This window comes from Silurus meridionalis, chromosome 18 (genome assembly GCF_014805685.1).
Source record: "Silurus meridionalis isolate SWU-2019-XX chromosome 18, ASM1480568v1, whole genome shotgun sequence".
NCBI classification, from domain to species: Eukaryota; Metazoa; Chordata; class Actinopteri; order Siluriformes; family Siluridae; genus Silurus; species Silurus meridionalis.
In genome coordinates this window covers 19,967,405-19,990,662 of record NC_060901.1, presented here as the reverse complement: position 1 = coordinate 19,990,662, position 23,258 = coordinate 19,967,405, and the positions used below count along the sequence as shown (strand labels likewise).

At 39.6% G+C, this 23,258-nt stretch overlaps 1 protein-coding gene across 4 annotated transcripts in view; it reads left to right on the top strand.

The window, feature by feature from the left end:
- Positions 1–23,258, top strand: part of cacna1c (calcium channel, voltage-dependent, L type, alpha 1C subunit) — an 83,302-nt gene that overhangs the window by 26,847 nt on the left and 33,197 nt on the right. For 2 of the 4 annotated variants that reach the window (XM_046873318.1, XM_046873317.1), the window contains exons 3-9: positions 5,227–5,575; positions 9,119–9,224; positions 14,479–14,618; positions 15,261–15,400; positions 15,569–15,730; positions 15,925–16,127; positions 20,045–20,148. In XM_046873318.1, the coding sequence (XP_046729274.1) occupies positions 5,227–5,575; positions 9,119–9,224; positions 14,479–14,618; positions 15,261–15,400; positions 15,569–15,730; positions 15,925–16,127; positions 20,045–20,148 (1,204 nt within the window). Of the gene's footprint in view, positions 1–5,226; positions 5,576–9,118; positions 9,225–14,478; positions 14,619–15,260; positions 15,401–15,568; positions 15,731–15,924; positions 16,128–19,736; positions 19,841–20,044; positions 20,149–23,258 lie in introns of all 4 variants that reach the window. The other 2 variants (XM_046873321.1, XM_046873320.1) reach the window with 1 other exon arrangement.

Genomic DNA, 23,258 nt, shown 5'->3' with positions numbered 1-23,258 from the left:
TCTGGGTGGAGGTAACAGCTGTGTGGAGGTAACATCTGGGTGTAGGTAACATCTGGGTGGAGGTAACAGCTGTGTGGTGGTAACCGCTGTGTGGGAAAACACAAAGGTGGTAAAATATCTATAAAATGTCACTTGCAGGGTTCAGAGCATTTATGACCTTTTTAAATTCTGCTGTTCTCTAATGTCTGATCTGAGAAGATCTATCAGCTGATCATTTTCTTTTCACACACATCTGGTTTGAGGCCCTTCATCTAAAAGCCCACCATAACAGGAAATACACTAAACTGAAAGTTAGTTATGCTTTACATTTACTCCAAGCTTCTTACTTTGTTTTTCGTCTTGACTTTTGTGGGATTTCACAGTGCCACAGTTTTCACTCCTTATCACAATCATTCATATTGTGAAAATCCCAGTATCCTGGAGGACAGAACTGGCCTGGGTGGGAGGATGGACATGTCCTCTCCTTCCCTGTCTATTACAGAGCTTCAACTGTCTATGATGCAGAACAGCAGTACAATGATGCAGTGGAATGAAGTATTTTTAGAGGAAACATGCATTATGTAATGAGTTTGCTTGTAGCTGCATGAACATTGGTCCTGTACGGTCCTCAGAAATACAGCTACATGTTTGCATGGTGTAATGTAGATGCATGATGTCATTCACCATTTGCTGCAGACTGAAGTACAGCTGAATCACAATTCACATGTTTGAAGTATTTATTGAAATGAGAGTTTTAGAAGTATTTCAGAAGAGAATCTGTTGAGGCGTGTCTGTACATGTATGATTCTCCAAGCTGCTCACTGCAACAAAAACGCTTCCAAAAATAACTTACAGGTTGACATGGAAACCTACAGAACTTGGGAATGTGCTGTATTACACTCTGAGAAACTTTTGGAGTAAATAAATGTAGCTGATAAAAATCATAAACAGCCCTTTTTCTTTAGATTATCAAATGTAAACCTTTATTTTAATATTTTGCAGTTTTTGTTGCACATAAATATCAAAACCCCCACTGTATTTCTATATATTCACTACAAATGTTCTGAGAATTACACTGGACATTTAAGCTTTAATAGAATCATACGACTTAATGCAGGTACGCTGTGGCAGCAGCGTGGCAGCAACGTGGCAGCAGCATGGCCGAGTGTCGGTTTGTGAATGAGGGACGAGGTCGGAGGTGAGAATCACACACCTGTTGGGAATTTGTCCGATCCGTATTCTCTTTTTCAGTGAGAGGGGAAAAGGATATTTGGAGTGAGAGAATGGCGAGACAGAGAGAGAGAGAGAGAGAGAGAGAGAGAGAGAGAAGGGTGACAGGAAGAGAAGGATATGGATTATTATGTGTCTTTATTGTTGTATGAAAGTTAATGTCACTGTGCAGTTTGGACTCCGGCAAGACTCGCTATGGCAGCATAACTAAAAGGGAGAAGCAGAAGGAAACACAGTCATGAGGGATCTCTGGGATAAGAGACGACCCACCACACCACCATCAACAAACCTGAGTAAATGTGTGAGAGTGAGGAGACGACAGCATACAAATATACCCCAGTTCACCAAACACTCTATATCCATGTTCCCTCCTGATCTGCTCCTTTACCTAAAAAAATCTACTGATAAAAGGTTTGACTAAATAAATATGTTTTCAGTCTCAACTTGAATACTGAGACTGTGTCCGAGTTCTGAACACTGTTCGGAAGTCTGTTCCATAACTGTGGGGCTTTATAAGAGAAACATCTGCCCCCTGCTGGTGTCCTCGTTATTTGAGGAACCAACAAATAGCCTGCACCTTTTGATCTAAGTAGGCATGAAGGATCATACTGGTACAGAAGTTCACTCAGGTACTGCGGCGTGAGAGCGTTAAGTGCTTTATACCTCAGTAGTAGTATCTTATAATCAGTGCGAGATGTAATTGGGAGCAGTGTAGATTGATTAAAATGATGTCATATTTTCTAGATCTAGTGAGGACTCCTGCTGCTTCATTCTGAACTAACTGAAGCTTTTTTCTGCACTTACTCCAACACCCAGACAGTAAAGCGTTACAGTAGTCTAATCTAGATGTTACAAAAGCATCAACTAGTTTTTCTGCATCCTGTAACAACATCATATTTCTAATTTTAGCACTATTTCTAAGGTGAAAGAAGGCGATCTTGGTAATATTATTCATGTGAGCCTCAAAGGAAAGACTCGGGTCAATAATCATACCAAGGTCTTTGACTGCTGTACACACTTAAACAAAAACACCATCCAGAGTTGCTACGGAATCAGAAAGTTTGCTTCTAGCTGCATGTGGTCCTAGTAAAAGTACTACTGTCTTATCTGAGTTGAGCAGAAAAAAGTTATGAAGCATCCACTGTCTAATGTCCTTTACACACTCCTCAACATTGTTAAGCTGATCCCTCTCATCTGGCTGAAATATACAGCGGTGTGTCATCAGCATAGCAATGGAAGCGAATACCATGTTTATGTACAATTTCACCAAGAGGCAGCAGATATAAAGAGAAAAGCAGTGGGCCTAAGACAGATCCTTGAGGAACACCAAACTTTACCTCAGAGAGTGTGGAGAACTCACCATTTACATCAACAAACTGATAGCAATCAGTCAGATAAGACCTGAGCCAGGAGAGAGCTGTTCCCTTTATTCCAACAACGTCTAGCAAGCAGTATAGTGTGATCAATTGTGTCAAAAGCTGCACTAAGGTCGAGCAAAACAAGTAAAGAGACAAAACCCTGATCAGAGGCCAATAGCAGGTCATTTACCACCTTAACTAACGCCGTCTCTATGCAATGATGAGGCCGAAATCCTGACTGATACATTTCAAAAATGTTATTCATAAGTAGATGTGAGCAGAACTGCTGTGCTAAAGGTGACCTGGTCTGATGAATCATTTTTTTTTGATGAATCATCTGCTGATAATGTCTTAGTGTCATGAGCAGCACATGTTCAGAGATCTTGTGGATTCCAGGTCATGACGCCTGAGTTTTTTTGGTGGTACAAGAACAAAATGCACAATATTATTCAGCTGGTTTTAATTGTTATAGCTGATTTTTGTATATATACATAAATACATGGAATTACAAAGATTTTTATTTTTAATGAGAGAGAGAGATAGAGAGAGAGAGAGGGAGAGAGAGAGAAAGAGATGGTTGATGATGGATGCCTGGAGATTGTTCATCTCCTGCATTATTTAAGCACAACAGTATTTGGGTTGTACAGAATGGTGAGTTAAACAACGGGTCTGTGTCAGAAATGGATAGACGAGAAAGAGATCAGAGGAAAAGCGCCAGACGTCTGTGCTTACTCAAAAAACTATCTTTATAACCATAATGAGCAGAAAGGAACTCACAACAAACAATTAACAATCAGGTGGACAGGATACAACTGCAGAAAACCTCATTGGGATGCATATTTGTCTACCAAGAACAAGCATGTAGCTGAATATCACACAACTTTCCATCTCTTCCTCCTTCCAGGCTCCTACTCTCCAGAATAGCTCTGCTGAACTAATTAACATAATTGATTTTACTTAGAGCAGTTAATTATTTCTTGGCTATGGAAGGTACAAGGCAGATGAGAATGAGACCAAGAGAGGCAACAAGGGGACCAGAGGACAAGAAAGGAGAGGAGAATAAAATACTGTAAAGGACTGAGAGAGAGAGAGAGAGAGAGAGAGAGAGAGAGAGAGAGAGAAAGAGAGGATGCTGTAATCTCCTGAGTGGAAGATTAATCTTGTTTGAGGACAGTAGGTCCAGAGCAAAGCTGTTCTCCCACACTGGGGTATGAGAAGTGAACCCATTTACACCCTTCATAACAGGAACAAACACAGATTTTATTTATTCATTCATTATGATGAACTCATGTATAATATACTGTTACCTGAACAGAGCTTGAGGTCAGAAATAAAGGTGGTGGAAAATAAAGCCAGAGTGACCTACAGGTTTAACACGTCTTAACTGAGTTTAATTGCTTTGTTGAAATTGTGAAATTGTAAGCTTTCTACAATCTTTAACAACAAATCAGTGAACAGGAAGAATCGAGAATGAAAATAATGTTTAAAGTCAGCATAGAAAAGATTTTCCATCTGATTTCTTTAAATGTTTTGTCTTATGGATAAAATTGTGAAAAGATTTTGAATCAAAATGTTTGCAGGTTTGTACGTTCTGACTTGTTTGTAGGTTCCGTGACTAAAAGTGATCAGTGTTTGAATTGAAATAAACTGTGGCTTGTGATTGGATCATTGGTATGTTTCAACTGGAAATAATGTTTTGACCTTAACTGCTGCAGTGTGTAGCTGTGGGGAGACATGACGTCTGGTCGTGGGAAAAAAAACATGTGGGTCAGAAGGAGCAAATTGTTGGCCTGCATCAAGCAAAGCAGAACTGAAGAGAATTCAGTGGAATTGTGTAAAGAAATGTCCAACACATTTGAAAAAGCTGGAAGGTGCCAAGCTGACAATTTACAGAAGAATTATAGTCTAAAACCATTAATGACTGTGATCAGAGGTCTTTAAAATACTTGGTCACATCATAAAAAGTTCTACATTGACTCATGGCTCTGTTTAATAGTGAATGTAAGATTTACAGGATTATGGCTAAACATCTCTTCTTCCTCTTTTTCTTCTTTCGGCTGCTCCCATTAGGGGGCACCACAGCGGATCATCCGTCTCCATACCCCCCCTGTCCTCTACATCTGCCTCTTTCAACCCAACTACCTGCATGTCTTCCCTCACCACATCCATAAACCTCCTTCTTGGTCTTCCTCTTTTCCTCCTTCCTGGTGTCTTCATTCTCAGCATTCTCCTACTGATATACCCCATGTCCCTCCTCTGCACATGTCCAAACCATCTCAATCTCGCATGGCTAAACATCTGTGTAACCTCAAGAAAGCCACCTGAATGTACTTAATAAACTGGTTATCCTCCTCCTCCTGATCATCATCATCAGTTTCATTATGTTCATTAGGTTCAGAAAGCAACAGAATGGATCATGGAGCATGATTAACCCTTTTCCCACATGAATTGGCCTCCACAGAGTCCTGACCTTAACCCCAGGGAAAGTCTCTGTGATGCTGGAGAAAGCTTTATAGAGAGGATTGACTCTGTGTGTGTGTGTGTGTGTGTGTGTGTGTGTGTGTGTGTGTGTGTGTGTGTGTGTGTGTAAAACACCTTATGAGTTTTAACTATTGCTGATTTTTTAGTCTTGTTAAATATACATCCCCTCTCTTTCCAGGTTCTAACTACACCAGCCCATCTCTGGTTATGGTGTCCAATGTAAGTGAGCAGGAGCACAGTGTTAGTGTTAGCAAAGGTGGCATGGTAGGTCTGGCACCAGAACACATCCCAACGCCTAATGCCGCCCTCAGCTGGCAGGCAGCTATCGATGCAGCACGTCAGGCCAAGCTGATCCGGAGTGCAGCAGCACCCATCTCCACAGCAAGTTCTACACAGCAACAGCGTCAGCACTACTGCAAACCCAAGAAACCGACGAGCACAGTGGCCACACGGCCCCCACACTCCCTCCTCTGCCTTACCCTCAAAAACCCCCTCAGACGAGCCTGCATCAACATTGTGGAGTGGAAGTATCCTTCAGACATGAGATAGGTTCAGTATGTTCAACATAACATTCTAATTTAGATGATAGTAAATGGGGCAAACTGCTGCTCAATGCTGGTGTGAAACGTTTCCTTCCATAATCTGACTATGGTGATTTGCATGATTGAAAAGAAATTGAGAGCTGTGGATCCAGTTTTAACAACACCTGAAGAACATTAGAAAGAAATGTTTCACAGCTACCAGTCAGAAGTGCTTGCTGAGTACATTATTTAAAAACCAGTAATGAACTGAGTAGGTTCTGAACAAACACACTACTTAATTCCTGTAATTCCTTTGAAATTCTAAAGGCTGAGCGGAAATGTCCAACAAAGAAAATAGGATGGATCTGTAAGTTTAATGACGTTCAGCATTCAGCAGTGGACATTGTCCCAAAGCAGCTTTACAGAGAAATATATAGATAATTAAGTTTCTATAATTTTATCCCTAATGAGTGGGTCAGTGTAGGATGAAGAAACCTTTGTAGGAACCAGACTTTAAAAGGAACCCATCCTTATCTGAGAGAAACCAAATGTCCATTCATTACAGTTCCATCATTGTTGAGGTTCTCAACTGTTCACTTCTGATAACTGTGTATTAATTGATATGCACATGTACAGATGAACACAGATACCTCAACATAGATAAACATAAAGAAATAAATACTATTTTTTTATAATAAAAATGTTTTTTATCTGGTGGCCCAAAACTCTTCTTAGAGAGACATTGTTCATTCTTTGTGCATTAGTGCAGATCAAACAGGCCTCAATACGTGTGCTGGACACAGAAGGGTTCTTCTTTAAAGTGGCAGATTTAACAGACTACCAAATCAATAAGAAGGTACAGACACGGGATTGAGACAAATAGCATCACGTAAAACCCTGAGTTTAGTCACAAGGTCAGGATGTATGCAGGTCTCTCAGTCTACATTGATACTTCTTACACAATTACTTTTGTCTGGGTTTGAGAGGCACTTCAACTCAAAAGGGTGATCCTACTTCAGCGTCCTGGGGAGCTTGGCAGGTGTAAACATCAAGGTATTTTTTCACATCATACATGTCCTGTGTGCTGGGGTTCTAACACTCCTGCTGGAACAAAACTATCAGTCTGCAAAATGAGTTCCTGTGCAAAGATTTCCAACCAGTAGAGAGAATCAAGGGTAAGATCAGCTCTTTCGGGGTCATCAGTTGACCACTGTTATTTGGTGGGTGTGGGCTGAGAGATGGAGAATGAAAAAGTCCCTGTCTGGATGAATTTCTGTTCTGCTGTTCCACTGCAGGATAGCAATTCTGACAGACCTTTTTTCTCACTCTTTCAGGAAAAAAACATGCTGAGAGAGAGTGTAGTTCACGCTCTAGGTATTGGGGCATGTATATTTTACTGTTTGTGGTATTCGGGGTTATTTTCTGAGATTTTGGAAGTGAAGTTTAAGGTTAGAGTGGAGTAGAAACCTTTGTTCTGAACATAGAGACCATATTTCCTGATTGTGTAGTCATCCAAAAGAAAAACACTCTTAACCCTTAGGATTGGGTTGACAACACAAGTGAAGTGTGTCGTCACCTACTTTCAATGGTGATGTCATTTGGCTGATCCATTTGGCTGCAGTTGATGTCCAGGTAGGGTAAGGTTAAATTACTTTTCCTATAAATCAGTTTGGTGAGAATTTCACCAGCTTGCTCACTTGTTTGGAGTGTGTAAAGCAAATTTCTAGTTCAAAAGGGAAAGTGAAAAACTTGTGGGTCTGTGGAAAATGATCCTCAGTTTGCTTTCCTTCCTCAGAAAGTGTAATCTGTAAATCTTTTACAAAGATATTATTTTATCAGAGAGCTGATAGTGAGCTTTCTTTTCTGGCATTGTGCTACAAGTGTACATAAATAAGTACACACACTACACTGTAGTAAATAAGTACACACACTACAATATAGTAAGTAAGTACACACACTACACTGTAGTAAATAAGTACACACACTACACTGTAGTAAATAAGTACACACACTACACTAGTAAATAAGTACACACGCTACACTGTAGTAAATAAGTACACACGCTACACTGTAGTAAATAAGTACACACACTACACTGTAGTAAATAAGTACACACACTACACTGTAGTAAATAAGTACACACAACACTGTAGTAAGTAAGTACACACACCACACTGCAGTAAATAAGTACACACGCTACACTGTCGTAAATAAGTACACACGCTACACTGTAGTAAATAAGTACACACACTACACTGTAGTAAATAAGTACACACTCTGCGCTGCAGTAAATAAGTACACACTCTACGCTGTAGTAAATAAGTACACACACTACACTGTAGTAAATAAGTACACACACTACACTGCAGTAATTAACTACACACGCTACACTGCAGTAAATAAGTACACACACTACACTGTAGTAAATAAGTACACACTCTACACTGCAGTAATTAAGTACACACTTTACACTGTAGTAAAAAAGTACACACTCTGCACTGCAGTAAATAAGTACACACTCCACACTGCAGTAAATAAGTACACACACTACACTGTAGTAAATAAGTACACACATTACAATATAGTAAATAAGTACACACACTACACTGTAGTAAATAAGTACACACAACACTGTAGTAAATAAGTACACACTCTGCACTGCAGTAAATAAGTACACACGCTACACTGTAGTAAATAAGTACACACTCTGCACTGCAGTAAATAAGTACACATGCTACACTGTAGTAAATAAGTACACACTCTGCACTGCAGTAAAGAAGTACACACTCTACACAGTACACAGATGATTATTTATTTATTCTGCATTGTTGAGTCATTACACGGCCCCTGACTGTGTAAAACTTCACAAAGTGTTCCTCAGTCTACCAATGATGAGGGTCGTCACATCCAAAGGTGCCTTTATAACAGTTGACTTCTCTTTATAGTATTTCCTCTTCTTCATCAACATCTGTCTTCTGCTGCAGAACAGTGTGTGTGTGTGTGTGTGTGTGTGTGTGTGTGTGTGTGTGTGTGTGTGTGTGATTTGCTCAATCAGTTCCAAGAAGAAACTGAGTGGGAAGAGTGTGTTTGTGTGTGTGTGTGCGTGTGTGTGTGTATGTGTGTGTGTGTGTGTGTGTGTGTGTGTGTGTGTGTATGTGTGTTTTAGAATCAGTTGCAGTCATATTTAGAGGCTGCAGTGTTTTCTGGGAAGTGAAGTTTCTAATCTGAGAGCTTTTAATGTGTTTTAATGTGTTTTTTGATTTGGGAATGTGTGGATATAAAATATGTTTTAATAATGATTCAATAATGCAGAAATCATCGAATAAAAATGTTATCGGAGAAATGTAACTGCAACAACATGGTGTCTGAGATTCCACATAGCTTTAGATTTAATGGGTGAAGTGTCTGAGGTTGTGTGTGATCTAATTATCTTGTGTATTTTTAGATTCACATATGGTAGCACATTTTTAGCATCTGTTAGCCATTGCTAATATTGTGTTTAATAACCTTTTTGTAATAGTTTTAACCCTTAACTCTACACTTCGCCAGACCATTTGAAATCATCATTTTAATGACTATATTTGCTAATTGTGTTGCCTTAGCGGTCTACATCCCCTTCCCTGAGGATGACTCCAATGCCACCAACTCCAATCTGGTAAGAGACAAAGTGGAATATATTGTTTATTACCCATTCTGCTATTATAATACACTAAAGTCTGGGCTGCTGAATGACACTCTATCAACACTCTAATGGTGATGATGTTTTGTTTAGAAAGAACCCTGAACTTGTTGATTTAATGGTGTTAGGGTTTCTTTGCGGAAAGTAGAAATTCACTGTTTTATTTATTTATTTATTTATATATAAATACATACACTCACTCGTTATATTGATATCACTCAATTCATGTATATGCACTTACCGTAAAACGCTATTTAGTTTAATCCATCCCAAGCCACAGTGACTATAGCGCCATCTGGTGGTCAGGTAATGAATTCACTGCCCAACCTGTAACATTTTTAAATTTCTTCACATTGATGAAAAAGACTGATCTTTAAGAATCTGATGTGTGTGACTGTGGTTGAAGGTGTCACAATCAGCCATTACTTTTTCCACACATCAACAATATCCAGCAGTTCCTTCTCTCCAATTCATTTTTTCTTGCCTTGTATTGTATTCATGTCCACAGTGAATTATTTTTCCTTTGCCCTCAATTCAAATGTGTTTATTAAATCAATCGCAGGATATTTTAAATACTTAAAACATGTTGACATTTTAAAAGCAATATGGCTGCCACACGCCAGTCACAGTGCGGAGCTCGATTTCCTCAAACAGCATTCTTTCAGGACCATTCAGGAGAAAACGCAGTTTTACAGAGGAGTGAATCAGTTTGGGCTTTTTAAATTGATTTCTATTTTCATTTCATCCAATTTTTAAAACAACGCTAATATTCTGTCACCAACATGCAGTAGAGCAACACAATCGAATAAGTCGGAGGTTGGAAGCCTTTGTTTTTGTGTGTTACATCAGATTATGCTGCAACAGGAACCTTAACATTGTAATAAACATGCACTCGAACACAGTTTTATTACAATACATTTAAAAACACAATTATAAAGTATTCATTTATTTCTATTGCTTTTAAATAATAATGGATTTAATAGAATGAATGACTATAAATAGTAGATTATTGTAGTAAAGTAAAAGTCTGAGTGAAAGGGCACATGCAGACGTTCGCTGTATTTATGAAGCGACTCTGAATCACGCTCATTTAATGACATCATCAAAAACGTCATTGTTCAGTAAAAGTTACTTCGTCTTTTATGTTTTTTTGACCGAATAATTTTGGTTGCCAAACATCTCTAATTCACACTCGCTCGTATTACGTCTACATGAACACACTTTCCCAATACACACTGCACATTTACACCTGCACTGCAGTCATGTGACTTTTATTACACCATTTAACATTTAACACTGAAACTGAGCAGATATTTAAAACTCACCTGCATGTTTTTTTAATTAGAGGAAAAACTCTTGAATGCTGATATTTCAACTGGTCGATTCAACACAATAACACAATTCAAAATAACACAATTCCCTTCTTCACCTTTACTGCAGAAAGATTCTTCAGGTGTGGCCAAGGATGCTGAAGTGTTGTATTTAAAGCATCCACCACACTTTCTCCTTCCTCCTCCTTCTCCACCTCCTTCTTCTCCTTTTTCTTCTCCTCCTTCTTCTCCTTTTTCTTCTCCTCCTCCATTTTCTTCACCTTTTTCTTCTCCTCCTTCTTATTCTTCTCCTTCTTCCATGAAAATTATTCAGCCAATCACAGTTAACAGGATAAAAATAAAGAGATAAAGTAGCGACAGCAGGTGGAGGAGAAGAACGCAGTAATTTAAAATGTACTCAAGTAAAAGTCAAGTTCATTATTTTTAAGCGACTTAATGAAGTATCTCAATTCCTGAAAAAAAAAATATTTAATTACAGTTACGAGTTTCTTTGTAATTCGTTCCTTTACACCAGTGTCAGTGAAATACCAAATAACACCACCAGGTGGCCTCATCAGTGTATACCTGTACACAAACACGCATTAATTTCAGATGTTCATTTATTAAAACTTATGATGTGGAGATGGTGGATGATGTGGAGATGTGAAGCAGGAAGTGGATAGGATTAGTAAGGAGGAAGTGAGAGCAGCGATTAAGAGGATGAAGAGTGGAAAGTCAGTTGGACCAGATGACATACCGGTAGAAGCATGGAGATGTTTAGGAGAGATGCAGTGGAGTTTTTAACCAGATTGTTTAACAGGATATTGGAAGGTGAGAAGATGCCTGAGGAATGGAGAAGGAGTGTGCTGGTACCAATCTTTAAGCATACGGGAGATGTGCATACCTGCAGTAACTACAGGGGAATTAAGTTGATCAGTCACACCATGAAGTTATGGGAAAGAGTAGTGGAAGCCAGGCTGAGAGAAGAGGTGACCATCTGTGAGCAGCAGTATGATGTGATTGAGAGGGTTTGGACATGTGCAGAGGAGGGAGACCTGAGATGTTGTATGGATTAGAGACAGTGGCATTGAGTAAAAGACAGGAGGTGGAGCTGGAGGTAGCAGAGCTGAAGATGTTGAGATGTTTGTTGGGAGTGATGACGATGGACAGGATTAGAAATGAGTTTATTAGAGGGACAGCGCATGTAGGATGTTTTGGAGACAAGGTGAGGGAGGTGTGATTGAGATGGTTTGGACATGTGCAGAGGAGGGACATGAGGTATATCAGTAGGAGAATGCTGAGGATGGAGCCACCAGGAAGGAGGAAAAGAGAAAGACCAAGGAGGAGGTTTATGGATGTAGTGAGGGAAGACATGCAGGTAGTTGGTGTGAAAGAGGCAGATGTAGAGGACAGGGGGGTATGGAGACGGATGATCCGCTTTGGCGCCCCCTAATGGAAGCAGCCTAAAGAAGAAGAAGAAGAAGAATATTTATTAAAATTTCATTCAAACCCAAATTAGTTTCAATCAACTTTCCTAGAAAATACAGATTTTGTGTGTGTGTGTGTGTGTGTGTGTGTGTGTGTGTGTGTGTGTGTGTGTGTTTTAAGCAACATACTACTGCTCTTATTCTAAAAAGTAATGTAATGATAATGTTTTATTGGTAGTGATGATGCAGGAACTCAGTAATATTGTGTACATGTAACGTAAAATAATTATAAAAGTAATAATATTATGAACAGTGAGTTGGTGATTCTGCACCACAAGGTGGCAGCATGAGCATATAAACTATAGTGAAAATGATTTATTATATTTCAGGTGTGCAGTGTGGTGGTCTGAATGCCTGTTACACACATTCATAGACTTGATGTTTTGGAAATGTCTATGGATCTTCTAAGAAAGTGCATTGTGTCACACTGATGGCATGAACCATCTTACATCTATCTGTGATGGAACTTCATCTGAAGGCTGCTTCCTGAGTTAAAGCAAATTTAACACTTGCTAATGTAGGAATGACAGATAATTGGTGATGTTTCAGGTAGTTTTTCCAGATGAAACACTTTGGCTGCGTTTAGCTGCTTGAGAATTGGCCTGGTGTGTGTAAGAAGGCAACAAACCGGCTTTAGTCTAATCCTGATGTTTTAAATAGCAAGGTGAAGGTGGTGGGTTTTCACTACCAATAGCTCTGAAAATGGAGATGAGAAGTAACTCAGAAATGCAAAAATGGGTTTAGGCTGTAGAGGATTGGGGTTTAGGCTGTAGAGGATTGGGGTTAGGGTTTAGGCTGTAGAGTATTGGGGTTTAGGCTGTAGAGTATTGGGGTTTAGGCTGTAGAGGATTGGGGTTAGGGTTTAGGCTGTAGAGTATTGGGGTTTAGGCTGTAGAGTATTGGGGTTTAGGCTGTAGAGGATTGGTGTTAGGGTTTAGGCTGTAGAGTATTGGGGTTTAGGCTGTAGAGGATTGGTGTTAGGGTTTAGGCTGTAGAGTATTGGGGTTTAGGCTGTAGAGGATTGGGGTTAGAGTTTAGGCTGTAGAGTATTGGGGTTTAGGCTGTAGAGTATTGTGGTTTAGGCTGTAGAGGATTGGGGTTAGGGTTTAGGCTGTAGAGGATTGGGGTTTAGGCTGTAGAGGATTGGTGTTAGGGTTTAGGTTGTAGAGTATTGGGGTTTAGGCTGTAGAGTATTGGGGTTTATGCTGTAGAGGATTAGGGTTTGGGTTTAGAGGATTGGGGTTTGGGTTTAAAGGATTGGGGTTTGGGTTTAGAGGATTGGGGTTTAGGCTGTAGAGGATTGGTGTTAGGGTTTAGGCTGTAGAGTATTGGGGTTTAGACTGTAGAGTAGAGTATTGGGGTTTAGACTGTAGAGTATTGGGGTTTATGCTGTAGAGGATTAGGGTTTGGGTTTAAAGGATTGGGGTTTGGGTTTAGAGGATTGGGGTTTGGGTTTAGAGTATTGGGGTTTAGGCTGTAGAGAATTGGTGTTAGGGTTTAGGCTGTAGAGGATTGGTGTTATGGTTTAGGCTGTAGAGTATTGGGGTTTAGGCTGTAGAGGATTGGTGTTAGGTTTAGGCTGTAGAGGATTGGGGTTTAGGCTGTAGAGGATTGGTGTTAGGGTTTAGGCTGTAGAGTATTGGGGTTTATGCTGTAGAGGATTGGTGTTGGGGATTAGGCTGTAGAGGATTGGTGTTGGGGATTAGGCTGTAGAGGATTGGTGTTGGGGATTAGGCTGTAGAGTATTGGGGTTTAGACTGTAGAGTATTGGGGTTTATGCTGTAGAGGATTAGGGTTTGGGTTTAAAGTTGGGGTTTGGGTTTAGAGGATTGGGGTTTGGGTTTAGAGTATTGGGGTTTAGGCTGTAGAGTATTGGGGTTTAGGCTGTAGAGAATTGGTGTTAGGGTTTAGGCTGTAGAGGATTGGTGTTATGGTTTAGGCTGTAGAGTATTGGGGTTTAGGCTGTAGAGGATTGGGGTTAATTGTTTAGGCTGTAGAAGATTGGGGTTTAGGCTGTAGAGTATTGGTGTTAGGGTTTAGGCTGTAGAGGATTGGGGTTTAGGCTGTAGAGGATTGGGGTTTAGGCTGTAGAGGATTGGGGTTTGGGTTTAGAGGATTGGGGTTTGGGTTTAGAGGATTGGGGTTTGGGTTTAGAGGATTGGGGTTTAGGCTGTAGAGGATTGGTGTTGGGGATTAGGCTGTAGAGGATTGGTGTTCGGGTTTAGGCTGTAGAGGATTGGGGTTTGGGTTTAGAGGGTATCTGTTCCAACAAAGTGAAATGTTTTTAAAGAAATAAATGAAATGTAAAGAAATGAATTGTAACTGTGTATGAATCTCATTATGGGAATCATTTCTGTAAGTCTGCATGTTTACACTGAACAGATGAACAGTACAAACTATTTACTGACTCTTTCACTGTTTCCTGTATTTCAGGAGCAAGTGGAATATCTCTTCCTTATCATTTTCACAGTGGAAGCATTTCTGAAGGTCATTGCATATGGGCTGCTCTGTCACCCCAATGCTTATTTAAGAAACGGCTGGAATCTGCTGGATTTCATAATTGTGGTTGTAGGGTGAGTAGAAGAACGCTGCAGGTGTACAGCCCTTGTTTATAAGACTGCTGTTAACTCCTGCATTGTTTTAACAGTGTTATTCTTGTCTTGAGACCAGATAAGAGTGGTGTTTGGTTTGAGATGAACATTTAAGTTTTACTTTATTTACAAAAAAGTGTTAGACTTCTGAATTCTAAATGTCTGCAGTCCTGCACAATATCATAATAATTCAGCAGCAGGGATTTTGTTCCATAGCCGTAGTTTGCATGGTGAGTCACAGAGAGATGAGTTACATCTTCTAGGATCCAGGGGGAGCTGATATCCGTGAAGATGCTGATTTTTAATACTATTGTTAACAAATTCTATTAATAATCTCTGTATTAATAATCACTAAAACACTACGACCAACAAATTCTCCCCTCAGCAGGAATTCAGCTTTATGGTATTCAGTACTGGAGATATTTTTCAGGGAATGTCCTGCATGAAGGTTAAACTGCTGTTAGGGTATGAACCACTTTATCACAAGTGAGAACTTGATGTTTTTCAGTATTATGTATTATGTTTGTGACCCAGTTTGTTTGTTACCCCCCCTCACTTTCTCTCTCTCTCTCTCTCTCTCTCTCTCTCTCTCTCTCTCTCTCTCTCTCTCTCTGTTTCTAACAGGTTGTTCAGTGCTATATTAGAACAGGCCACTAAGGGAGATGGAGGGACACCTATCGGAGGGAAGGCAGCAGGATTTGATGTAAAGGCCCTGCGTGCTTTCAGAGTACTGAGACCCTTACGATTAGTGTCTGGTGTTCCTAGTGAGTCACAAACAAACACAATTGCGATCACAATCTTAGCCAATAAGAATAAAAGTTCAGAGGACATTAGTATTTTATTGTTTTTGATAATGAACAGTGTACATGGAGTGCAGTAGAAACTCCACAGGGCACATGGAGTGCACACTTACAATTCTTATCTGGTATCAGGTTTACAAGTCGTGTTGAACTCCATCATTAAGGCCATGGTTCCTCTGCTGCACATCGCTCTGCTCGTGCTCTTCGTGATCATCATCTACGCCATCATTGGCCTGGAGCTGTTCATGGGGAAGATGCACCGTGCATGCTTTTTCTTCAGAAATGGTCACAAAGGTCAGCATTTATTTCAGAATATCAAACACGGGAAATTGTTCATTCTGTTTAAACGGATTGATAATTTTTGTATTAATAATTTTATATTAAAAAATATTTGACATAAAATATGACCCGTAACTGAGGAGGTTTTAGAAGTTCAACTGTGCTGTTAATCCATATACAAAATATGTACTAAATTCTTTGTGCTTTAGGGCCTATAGCTGAGGAGAAACCTGCACCCTGTGCCCCAAACAATGCCCATGGGCGCCACTGCACACCACCCAACATCACCCAGTGCATGATGGGATGGGAGGGACCAAATGATGGCATTACAAACTTTGATAACTTTGCATTTGCCATGCTGACAGTGTTTCAGTGCATCACCATGGAGGGCTGGACCGACGTCCTCTACTGGGTGAGTGTTATGAGCTACAACAAAGTCACATCCTGATAAAAAGAGAGAAAGCGTCGTCTACTCGCACACACACACACACACACACACACACGAGTGATATACAGGCCTAGAGTTAGATACCAGAGACTGTGTGTGTGTGTGTGTGTGTGTGTGTGTGTGTGTGTGTGTGGATTGTTGCAGTCCATGGTCTTCCATGCAGTTACGTACTAAACATTAGCACTTTAAATGTTTTTAGAAAAATCTGATCAGTTCATTAACAAAACATTTCAAGTGAAATTTGATGTATTCTTTTTTTATTTGCAGAACATGAATTATGTGGTGAACTAAATATGATTATTTTGATTAAAACTATGTAAATGTTTAGATTATCCTGTCTCTTCCTCTGTGTCTCCTTCTTTCTCTCTGTGCCGCTGTTACGACGTCTTCAGTTCAGTAATCCTACTAATGCTTGACTTTGCTTCTACCTGAAAACCAGAGAATCATTTCAGTACATGATTTTTAATACATTAGTTTGGCCACACAGCTGCTGTCATTATTTACCAGCTGTTACAACATCTGCTTTTTCCTGATGAAATCCTCTGGTCTGTTCCATAACTCCACCATGGAGGTCCAGTCACTGCTGAAGGGCTGCGTTTTTCAGGTCTTTTTAGATGAATGGACTAAAACGACAGAAGGGCTGCGTTTAATTCCTCATTTTTCCAGCTGTTGTTCTCTAAGGGCTGTATTCAGAGTTTAAAAGAATGTAATACTGTACCAAGCATCACTATATTTCAACCTGAAATTCACATTTTCTGTAAAATCCTACGTTAATGTCATTTGGGAGAAAAATGAACAGAACACAAACATGACTTCAAATCTATCGAAATTTTCATTTTCTTAATTTTACTCGTTACCCATTTTTAGATCTTAATAACACCATGAACTAGAACATGATATAGTAATTCAACAGTAACAGTACAGTTGTTCTTTCTGTACTGAGCTACTTGGCAGTCATTAATGGTAGTTTTTGTTTTATAATCAATTTGCCCAATTTGTGAATATTGTGAAGATAAAGTTGAAGTGAATTCTTCTAAGCAGTAGTTTGGGAACTGAATACTTTCTAAACCCACTGTTTATACTCACCAGATAACAGTCAAGTTGTAAGATGATGTTCAGGGCTGGGGGCAGTGTGTTGGGCACTGCTGAAGTGTGTATGTTTACAAAGCAACAATCTGCTGAAACTGAGGCAGACCATCCGACTCTGAAGTTCTTCTAGGCAATTCTTAGATGTTGCTGAATGCTAGTCCCCAAGACAATATAGAAACGCTGAGTGAGCACAATGCCGTCTGAATTGAATCTTTTTTACACTTATTTTACTAAGCGTGTGAAAACTAGTGGTTCACTTTCATCACTCTTATTCAGGTGATACACATTTCCCCTTTTGTTGCAGACATTGTCTTGATCGGCCTTTTACTGTTGAATTCAGTCATGTCCATGTTTACCCTCAGTGGAACTGGACTATAGAAGATGGTCAGTTTTGTTGCCCTTTGTGTAGGTGTAAGTGATGACTGTTGATGGTCCATGAGCAGACACTGACCCCCATGGTGCAGTGTTTAAAACCTAAATTGAGTCAAAGTGAATCAGCAGTTTGCCCCATGTACAGTAGTAGTCATGGACATGTTCCATACAAACTGAGGTTCAACACCTTAAATGATGCAGCAAAAAACGTTACATTAATAATGAATGCAAAACATGATACTAAACTGTAGTCTTATTATTTGTGTAGTCGTGGTGAGGTCATAACCGTATGGATTTTATACCACTGATATGCTGGTGACACTCAAGGAATCTTTCCCTTTCCTCCTGATATATTCAACATGTCTGCTAGACGTTTCATCATGGAAGGAAGCTTATCATTTGAAACTATTTAAGCAAGTTTGAGCTTCATTACATTCCTGGACATGCATCCAAGGAAATTTCATATCTCACCATCTGTCTCATCTCACTTCAGTGATCTGACTGATTCATGCAGATGTTTCTCCATCACAACATCAGGAGGATCAGATGTAAAACACTAATACACAGCCAAGCATCACCAAGATCACACACATCTCAGGGTTCAATAAAGACATCGATCAGACTGTAGTTTCTGCACAGCTGTCTGTCTTCAAATTAAGAGTAAAAACTCTTCATCAGTGATCACTTTGTGAAAAGAAAATTCATCGATTAAGTGCCTGAACTAGTGAACTAGAGTGAGGATGTGTCTCTTATAGATCCATGTCTTTAAATAGCTCTTTAAAAGGGCATCTGTTAGAGTCCATACACATGCATTACGATGAAGATGTGATGTGTGTTTGTCTAGTGGTTGCAAATGAATTACATGAAAACACAAGGAGTTTCAGAAACTTTCTCCAGAGAGCCAGGAAGTGTGTCATCTTGTTGTTGAGCCTATCATCTGTATGGTCCTGAACCTTGAAAAGAATGTCAGCTGGTGGCAGACCTGGAGTTTGTCTATTCCAAAATAATTGTCTTCAAGCTTGGAATGATGCCAAACAAATCGCTCCAGCGAATTCAGCTATTCAGTTTCCCATCATTAGGCCTTTATGATCATGCACTTCGAGACCTTCTGTTGGCAGTGGTGTGTATGAAAGTGAGCATTGAACTGCTGGACTGTGTTCCTTCTTTGCTAAATTGTTTGCAATATGATTATTGCACAAATAGCGCCAGTCAGTGGACTATAAGATGTGTAAGATACTGTATCTAAGCCAGGTTCTCCGTAAGGTCCACACTGAATCAGTAAGTTGTATCTTTGGTTTCCAGGTGATTTAGACACTAGTTACATGAACACAGGTTTTGCAGCATATCTTAACCACTCAAGAATGATAGCAGTGTTTTCTGGTTCTACGGTGAAGGTTATGTAATACTCTGAGCAGGCAGCAGTGGGGGAGAAGCTTCCAGTGTATGAGAAGGATGTGAATTTAGAAAAAAATCACTCAATTTTTTTAGCCAGCAGAATTCATCTTACTTACTGATCTCATCAGTGGAAGCAAATGAAGAGATCAGAAGAAAAAGATGCTAAAAGCATTGACACACTCACAGCACTGCTACATCCTGGACTGCAGAAAGTGTCAGAGAAACTTCAGATTTACTCGTTTTAAAATGATGTGCAAATGTAATATTACTGGAATCATAATACTTCCGACATCTTTTTTAATCCCAATGTCTACAGTTTGTGAATTATAGATTAAAACACGTTTGTCATTTTATTTTAGATGCACTGTTCGGTCATAAACGTTTGATCACGTTGTGTAGTTTCAGTATTTGCATTTTTATTCAAGTTTTTTAATTAAGTAGTAGGAATAGATTCCGTGGACAAGCAGAATCCTGCACACCTGTAAATAACATATACCAGATATCCATTAACATACCTTTTGACCTCGAATACTCTGAATACAGCCCAAACACCCCTAAAGTATTTACAACATTCTCCTCGCATCCATCATTTTGGCTTGAATTCTTTCACCCTCCTCTCTCTCTCTCTCTCTCTCTCTCTCTCTCTCTCTCTCTCTCTCGCTCTCTCTCGCTCTCTCTTTCTTTTCCTAACTGTGCTTCCTTCCCTCTCCCTTTTAGATGCAGGATGCTATGGGCTATGAGCTTCCCTGGGTCTATTTTGTCAGTCTCGTCATCTTTGGATCCTTTTTCGTTCTAAATCTGGTTCTTGGGGTGTTGAGTGGGTAAGAAACCTGCATGTGCAAGTGCTGTTTGTGTCTAAATGTGCACATCTTTCATTTCACATGGAGAAAGAACAGAGAGCCAGGAAGAGACAGCTGTTTTATTTATGAAAAGAAAGGCCCATGATTTTGTTCTAAGCGAGTCATATGCTAATCATCCTTCTCTCTTTCCATTTCTCCATCTCTCCTTTTTGTCCCTATTCCCAGGTGAATGATGCTGTAGGGAACTCCTGGCCATGGCTTTATTTTGTTACTCTAATCATCATTGGCTCTTTTTTTGTTCTTAACTTGGTTCTGGGGGTCCTGAGCGGGTAAGAGACAGACGATCATGCAGACAGATAGAAGACAGACAAATAAACAGACTGGATTTTCAGACAAAAAATTTGAGAGACATATGGAATATACAATTAATCGTTAATACATTAGACCCAGATATTCTCTGTAAGGATTTAATTAGAAGATACCACAAGCATGGAAAGCGTTTTATAGAGAAGTATTTTGTCCTGTTTTAATAACCTGAATGACGTGTTAGATTATGAACGTAATATAATTTAAAATGTGATATTTTCCTGAACTGAAAGTAAAAGTTATAAAACCTTAAAATAAAACCTTAAAGTATTTATAAATAATGAAAATCAGACAAACTGGTGGTCAGAAAGCAGACAAGGTGCTGGTACTTCTGCAGAAAACCCCGTCTACCGTTCCTGCAGGATCCAAGTGATTCATTCTGCCAACACTACCCAATCCCCTCTGTGCTCCACTCTTCAGATGGCATGTACAAACGTCCAGAGTTTTAAATCATCATCATTGTTTGTCTGAGGTCCAGCTGAAGACCCATTGCAGCAGCACCTACATTTCAGTCCGGTATTTAAAATGTGCACATGACAGCAGCTGACAGCGAGGGAAGGAGGCATGAGTCCTATTCTTACAACTGTCTGATGCCTGAAGAGCTTCAAGATGGGTCAGAGATCATCCACTGTGGATGAAGGTGCAGCAGAATGTGGAGCACCTGTCAGTGTTTAGTCTGCTCACAGTGCAGATCGCACACTGAAGGACACAAGGTTGTATCTGGTGGAGGTTGATGAAGGATTTAATGACTCCACTAAGTGGAGAAATTTTCATGGCAGTATCAAGTTCCTTCTTCCAGGTTTTGGCAACTCTGTAGTTGTTTTGGGGCAAAGACTCAGGAGCTTAATACTGTCGTTAACGAGTCCAGCACCATTGAATCTTCTGCATAATTGTCCTTCTGGGAATGTTCGGGGACTCTGTCTGTCTTTAAATATGGAACGGCTTCTGTCTCATATGAAGAAAACGAGAAAACACAGAATATTTGTATAAGAAATGTTTAAACGATAAAATGATCCATTTCTGCATTTCTAAGTGAGAAGTTTTAGCTCCTGTTAGCATAAACCCTCATCATTTAATTTGCACTCGTGATGAAGAGAAAGCGAAAATTACCTCAGTGAAATGAAATGCTTTCAAAATTCCCTCATGCCTTGTGAGTGCAGGTAGAGCTGATTTAATATAGAAACCCGATTTCTCCATGAAACTGGACCAGACTCTGAACGTGAACTGACAAAGTCCTCAATAGCAAAGTGTCTACACACACTATATAAAGATTCTCAGACAATTTAAAATGCAGATGGAGGTTTGGATGGTGGAGGAACACGATCAGTGATGAGCATTATGATCATGTTTCCTTATTATTCTGCAGCATTCGAGGATTCACGATTTAACATTGAAGAGTTGAGAGTCCGACCTCATTTAACAGGACGAAAGTAAAAGTCAAAACCTAGAGGATAAAATTACTAATAGTGCAAAAATGTGATACTTTAAAGCAAAAAGTATATATAAATATTTATATGAAACGTCAACAAAAACCTGTTTACTTCATCATCGGAATTGTATTCAACAAGTCATAAAATTGGACTGCAGTTGGTTCTGAGGTCCAGTTTGGAACAGAAGAAACTAAAACCTTGAACCAGAATCTGTCTGAAGCTACTGAAGAATGAAGGTGAAGCCTTGCTGAATTGGATTTATTATAAACTCCTTACTGGAAGATTCTTCACATGGCAAAAGATGAAAGAAGTAAATAAAAACGGGGTGTTGTGCCATCAGGAAGCTCCATTTTATAACACCTTATTGTGATCATCATAACCTGATGGAAGCAGGTACCCAGAGGCAGATTTCTCCTTCTTTATAGAATGGGGTTGTGGATTTCCCTGTATTAGTCAAAAGACAATGAAAGTAAGAAAAACTTAAACTTTCTAGTTATGATTTTTGCTTTTAGAAGAGTCCAAGAGGCCGAGCTTGAGACTGCATTAAAATACATTAAACCTTTTCCATGATTGGTGTGGAAGAACAAATTCCACGAAACAGCCTTGTCATGTAATACAGAGGGCAAAAGTAATACAAATGCGGCAAAACTAAAAATGTGAAACAAGAAACCAAAATGAGATCAAATCCAAGAAATGAGAAACATGAAGCCAAGGAGTAGTTACTTACTGCTGCACAGGAAGCACCTGAAAAGCCACCAGGAGACACTGTGTGATCAGAAAGCTTGTTTACGTTTGCGGCATTTGGCAGACGCCCTTATCCAGAGCGACTTACAACTGAGCAGGGGAGGGTTTTAGGGCTTTGCTCAAGGGCCCAGCAGTGGCAGTGGGATTTGAACCTGTGATCTTCTGATCCAAAGCCCAATGCCTTAACCACTGAGCTACCACCTCCCTTGTTTCTAGCTGTCAGTGAAGGTACTTCAGTCTTATTGAAATGAATTAGGAGAAATTTACACATCATCTGCCTTCTAATGTCAATGAGAAATTACTCAATTTGATTCGGGTGAGAAATTCAACCACTTTGAGCAGCACTGAGAGACGTCTCGGTCTCTGTGCTATTAGGAGTGAATCCTGACTGAATCTTATTCTAATGAAGGTGTGGGTTCGGGTTTTTTAGGTAGAACTTTTTCTAGGACAGTGGTCAAGGTCAGGTTTTTATTCAGGGATTTAGGTGCAGAACCAGTGATAAAGGAAAATGTGATCATTTTTTTTAGAAGAAGAAGAAGTTTGATTGCTTCTGGTATAATCTGAAGATCTGTCTGGGTAACGGATCACAAGTCGTTGAAAGGCAGTAAAGTGTTCTTTTCATACACCTGAGGTTATATTTTCATCTACATAATCAGTTCTGTCTTTAATTTATTAGTATTACTTTGTCATTTCATGTTTTAACTCTTGTATTCGTTTGTTTGCCTACGAACAACTAAATATCCATCATCCAGACCTATAAATAAACCATAGTGTATGAGAACATGCTGAAGTGTTTTAAACACAACTGGAGAGAAACTCAGACAGCAGGAGAATCAGCAGCAGAAAAAAGCTCCAGACTTCAGACTTCTCTTATCCTCGTTGTAGCTTAAACTGAATGG